This window comes from Propithecus coquereli, unplaced genomic scaffold (assembly GCF_000956105.1).
Source record: "Propithecus coquereli isolate 6110/MARCELLA unplaced genomic scaffold, Pcoq_1.0 Scaffold10, whole genome shotgun sequence".
NCBI lineage: Eukaryota > Metazoa > Chordata > Mammalia > Primates > Indriidae > Propithecus > Propithecus coquereli.
Window position 1 is genome coordinate 6725875 of NW_012133858.1, and position 6133 is coordinate 6732007.

Sequence of the window (6133 nt, forward strand, 5' to 3'; positions counted from 1 at the left end):
CACCATGCCCGGTTAATTTTTTCTATATATTTTTAGTTGTCCAATTAATTTCTTTCTACTTTTAGTAGAGACGGGGTCTCGCTCTTGCTCAGGCTAGTCTCGAACTCCTGAGCTCAAACAATCCGCCCGCCTCGGCCTCCCAGAGTGCTAGGATTACAGACCATTAGCTTTTTTTGATGAATATTCGGTTTTGGACTGTGTTTTGGCACTTCATCTTTATTCTAACTATTGTGCTGAACACTTGAGATTGTCAAAAAGAATCCATTTTTCATCATACGTAACAATACAGTATAGAAATGGTTCGCCTTTATGTGGTGACAGCAAAGAAAGGCAAGCTTTTTAGACGATTTCTCTTCTGATGCTCATTTAATTCATGTGGAACCCATCTACCCAGCTTCTTTACCTTGCCCATTTGTTTCCAGTGGTCCAGTATTGGAATAGTAATGTCAAATCTTACTGCTAATTCACACATAGGTTGAGATGGATTCACTTCCACTACAGCTTTCAGCTCATCATTATCCACCTTGGTCTCAGGCCACACATGTGGCTTATTTTCCAGATTAAAATCACCAGAATGGAACTTCTCAAAACATCAACATACTGTGCGTTCGTTAGCCACATCCTTCCCAAACACTTCATTGCTATTTCAAGCTGTCTGCACTGCATTGGTTCCATGATAGAACTCATATTCGAAAATAACATGAATTTTAGACACATCCATGGTTTCATAAAAATTACTCTAAAAAAAAATTTGAAAGATAATCACGAGCCAAAACATGAGTTTGAAAGAATGAGGATGTACCTTCACAATTAAAAAAAAAAAAAAACAAGAAACGTCAAAGTGAAATGTCAAGAAATATCAACCGTCAAACTTAGTACTTAAGAAAATCAGACATTCCATACTTAATAATCTAATATGATGGAGAAACTCAAGCATTCTCAGGGTCACCAAAGTTATGGCCAAAACTGAGTTCAAGGACAAACAATTGATAACTAGTGACTAAACTAATTTTTTATTTTCTATTATAGAAACAGAATTCACCAGAACAATCATATTTTAGCTTTATCTTGTTCTTATTATTTGCTTCAAACATATCTTGAACTATTTCTCAGAAAATCCTATCAAAATATAAATCATTTTTATAAAATTTCAAGTTATTTCAAATCTGTCCCTAAACTAAAATTTCACCATTCCCTCTGAGCGCCATAAAGCAATGAATTACAGTCAAGAAAATTTTAAATTTTTTCATGTATATCTCTCAATAAATTATTTATAAATTAGAATCAGTTTATGACAGAATTACTTTATTAAATTTTCTTTGCAGAAAAAAACTTTTTCTTTCTAGTTTACTTTGTGTTAAATTTCAAATACCTATACACCAATACATAAAGCTCTAGGTGTTTTTTAAATTACTGTAAAGACATTTTGTTCTTCTTGTCTAGATATATTAAACCTTTAGCACTGTATTATTATGTGAATCATTTATCAATTTATGTTACATTTGTCTACTTACCTATTCAATTTACACCGGAGATGAAAACTTTAAAAAAGTCTGCAATAATCTGTATTGCATTTCTTTTAGGAACGATATGGAAAGCAAAGTGGAGTTAGGGTAGCCAGCTCACTACCACCATGCTCTTCAATTTTCAGACAAAAATCTCATTCCCAAACACTAATTCTAAAGACTAAATTTAAAAAGCTGTACAAAAACTAAATAAGCCAGTATCACTAACAGATGAAACAAACTATTTCGAAATGACTCCTGTGCCCATTTAGAACTGGCCACCATGTCTCAATAGACAGAAGAAGCATGACCAAGGGCTTTTTAGTCTACTAAGGCTGGCAAACCCAAGCATGACTCTTCAGAAGTGTCCTTCGTATCTGATACAGACTAAGCAATTGTTGGGGCAAGGATATGAGTGGAAAGGTCAGGTCAAAAAGAAGAAAAAAAGATGCAAAGTATAATATGAGTACACTGTGGAAAAAATCAACAGCTTGTATTTAAATTACTGCTTCAAAATGCTCTTTCCCAGTAGAATAAATTAATAAATTTGCTTGTCATAGTCTCACTAGTAACTAAAAGTGAATTACAGTCTCACTATTAACCAAGGTAAAATTTGAATTACACATATCAAAAGTTACAGGCAATGTTTCTTTGAAAACCTCACTAATGACATTAGATGCAAAGCCAATTTTCAACATTCACTCACTCAGTAAATACCAAGTACCCACTAAGCGCATGGCACGATGCTGGGCCTGGAAAGGGGCATGGCACATCATTTCACACAAACATTCTTACCTTCAACTGAAACCCAGTTTCATTCACAGTCTCCTTCCAGTTTCCTTCCTAAAAATTGAAGTTAATTTTAGAAATCATCATTGTAAAACAAAACAATACATAAAGAATATTCCTAAATAAATTACATACCTATCATTCAGTTCTTATTTCAGGGGAGATGGGAGAGAGAGGTTAAAAAAAATTCCTTTCACTTCAAAATTAAACATACAGCACAGATTCCAAAACATTACTAAAAAATGGACCCAAGATTTTATAGACTTGGGTTTCAAAAAACTGAAGACTAATTTTGACGTCATTTAAGTGATACCAAAATGTACTGTCTTTAGTATCTTTAAGTATAAATATGTTAGCCAGAGAGTGATTTAATCCAATAATTTAAAATCAGGACAAAAAATACAATAAATTGAATATAAATTAACAAAAAGATCCTTAAGATAAGCATTCTACAGTTAAAAAAACCAAGTCAAATGAATATTTTAAAAAGACTGAATAAAAGAAAAATACCTGTGTTAAAAACAAATAGAAGATTTTATCTCTACACAGGATGGGATGTGAAGCAATCCTCAAGAGAAAGTTTTCTAAACCAATCCGTCGTCTCTCCACGAAATCCGGATCCATGTTGTCAGCAGAGAGTTTATGCCAAACAAATTCTGCCTAGGAAATAAAATAACCATTAAGAACAGTCTCAATGCTAAATACTTCTAAATTACTACCATCATTTCACTTCTTACCCGTTTTTCTGGTAAAGGTGGAACAACAATATGTGGATAGTAAACTAAAAGGTAGTTTCTCAACAACTCAAATTCACTGTATCGCCTCCACAGTGAGTCTGTTAGGACACTCTGACCATCAGTGTGTTCAACAGACCTGAAGAGGAACAGAAGAACATTTATTTCATTTTTTAAAAATAAAAATACATACACATAAACACAACCTCCTTTAAAATTTATAACTCTATTTACTGAATGCTTATGAACCAGGTAAAGAACTTTTCATGTATTTTCTCATTGAATCTTTACAACAACTCTGTGAAGCAGAGATTTATTACGACCTTTTTACAGATGAGGAAGCAAATGCACAGTATATGCTCTGCCCACAGTCACAAAGACCTGTGTGGAGCACTCAGATCCATCTGATTCCAAAGCCCTCACTCCTAACTGCTTTCCTTCCCTTATAGAAAACCTATTTCAACTCAAGAGAAATAGATGTACTAGGAACATTCTAAAAGCCTCAATGTATAATAATTGATTTTATAGTATGATAAAATCTGGTTTAGTTAGTGCTCCATTAAATAACAAGTATTTTTAACTTTACTTCTGCCATGAGAAAACGACTTCCATGACAAAGAGCAAGACACCACAAAACCTCAATTCAGATTATAAATAAATTAGATTAATCCAAGTACCAGGAAATACCCACAAGAGCAAAACATTAGCTCTGAAAGAGTGAGGAAGAGGGGTCATAAAAATTCATCCCTAGTCTTACAGTTAATTATAAAGATCTGGCAGGCAGTACCATGTCTCATCCATATAAAAGTTCAACTTATGGTTGGGGAAAATTAAGGTAAAATCATATATAGGATATTTAAAACTATTTTGACTATTTAAGATTTCTTGTTAGCATAAACACTGTTAGAAACACTGTCAATCTTCTAAACATTAGTAGGACCTTCCTTTTTTCTACTTGTTTGTTTGACAATAATTTGTTTGCCCTCCACATACAACCACAGTGTGCATTTGTACATTAAGGCATAAAGACATAGAGGCTAAAACAGTCTTAGAATAAAACCAAGTCTTGAGAAAGTATTTACGTCATGCCAAGCTCAGCACAACAGATGCTTGTTTTTATTATTTATATATTAAGTTTTCCAGCAAATTTACTGATTGCATATTAATAACAAGGAAACCAAATATGAAATACAAAATGCACAAATGGCTCCTATAGCAAAAATATAGGAATTAAATCATAATTTCTGGCCAGGCGTGGTGACGCATGCCTATAATCCTAGCATTCTGGGAGGCTGAGATGGGAGGATCAATTGAGCTCAAGAATTTGAGACCGGGCCGGGCGCGGTGGCTCACGCCTGTAATCCTAGCTCTCTGGGAGGCCCAGGCGGGCGGAATGTTTGAGCTCAGGAGTTCGAAACCAGCCTGAGCAAGAGCGAGACCCCATCTCTACTAAAATTAGAAAGAAATTAATTGGACAACTAAAAATATATAGAAAAAATTAGCTGGGCATGGTGGCGCATGCCTGTAGTCCCAGCTACCGGGAGGCTGAGGCAGGAGGATCACTTGAGCCCAGGAGTTTGAGGTTGCTGTGAGCTAGGCTGACGCCACGGCACTCACTCTAGCCCAGGCAAAAGAGTGAGACTCTGTCTCAAAAAAAAAGAATTTGAGATCGGCCTGAGCAAGAGCGAGACCCTGTCTCTACTAAACATAGAAAAATTAGCCAGGCATGGTGGTGTGTGCCTGTAGTCGCAGCTACTCGGGAGACTGAGGCAGGAGGATCCCTTAAGCCCAGGAGTTTGAGGTTGCTGTGAGCTAGGCTGACACCACGGCACTCTACTCAGGGCAACAGAGTGAGATTCTGCCTCAAAAAAAAAAAAACATAATTAATTAGAGTTGACCGAAACATTAGCTATGACTAATACTATTCCAATCTAGACTCCCAACTTCAACTGAAAAAGTATCTGTGTTAATCTTAAATTTCAAATTATTCAAAATCACTACGAACAAAACCCGTATCTTGCTAATAAGTAAAAAATAAAGCCAATAAGCAGTATTCTTACAAGGCTGGTAGCAGACCTGCTTAAGTGTTTTTTTTTTTTTTTTTTAAACCATTAAGGCAGGATGTAGTCATTAGAAACTGACTCAAAGCACACAGAAGACTTTCAATGAACCCCAAAACTACCCCATTTCTAATTATTCAACAAATATTTAGTAGCACATAATTGGTTTTACATGCAACATTTAAGCCTCACAATAAAGTAAATATTCGTTAACCTTGTTTTATAAGTTAGAAGAATTAAGTAATGACACCATATTGCCTCCCAAAAGCCATCAAGGTATCCAACCTATTCTAAAAAAGATTTATTCTTATATGTATTTTAAAAGAGTGCATAATCTACAAACAGGAACACACAAAAAAATCTCTTGGGGAATGAAAAACTAATGACTTTAGCCTTATTCAATCTTAGCCTACTAAACTATTGACACCATAGAAGAGGATCGTACCAAAAATATCCTTTTTTATTTAAACTTAAGAATTTATTTAGAAAGCTAGAGCTAACACTAATTTCTAAAGCATTATTTTTTAAGTGGCTAATTTTAAAAACAAAAAACCTCTCATGGGACTATAGACAATTGCTAAATGGGCTTTCTACTTGTATCCGAAAGGTAGGTAGGTAAGCTACATGACAAAACTTCAACTTTTAGTTGTTATGAAGGCTCAATAATATTTATATTGTCTGCAATTGTCTGCCTAACACTGAATCACAGATAGAATACTACATGATTAAATGAAGAAATCTGATGGTTGTGGTTGCTGAAGGTCAGTTAACCTTAGGAATAGTATACATACAAAATCAGTACTTCTCAAATTCAATGTCATATAGACATTGGGTAGATATGTTAGATAGGCAAGAATTTCTCTAAAGAAAACACAAATCATACAGAAAAAACACAGATAAACCTGACTATCTTAAAATTTAAAGGCTTTGTATTTTAAAAGATAATCAAAATCATGGTCCATGGCCCATATGTATCAAAAACACCTGGAGCTTTATATAAAAAATGGCCTAACTCTAAAAAAGAACCACCTTACCTCCCTCTTTT

General features: G+C 34.5%; 1 protein-coding gene across 1 annotated transcript in view; it reads right to left on the bottom strand.

Annotated features, from left to right (window-relative positions):
• Positions 1 to 6133, bottom strand: part of SNX4 (sorting nexin 4) — a 108839-nt gene that overhangs the window by 70795 nt on the left and 31911 nt on the right. The window contains exons 2-5 of the mRNA XM_012639651.1: positions 5891 to 5949; positions 3032 to 3167; positions 2805 to 2954; positions 2301 to 2348 (exon numbers count right to left, since the gene is read on the bottom strand). Of these exons, the coding sequence (XP_012495105.1) occupies positions 2301 to 2348; positions 2805 to 2954; positions 3032 to 3167; positions 5891 to 5949 (393 nt within the window). The remainder of the gene's footprint in view (positions 1 to 2300; positions 2349 to 2804; positions 2955 to 3031; positions 3168 to 5890; positions 5950 to 6133) is intronic.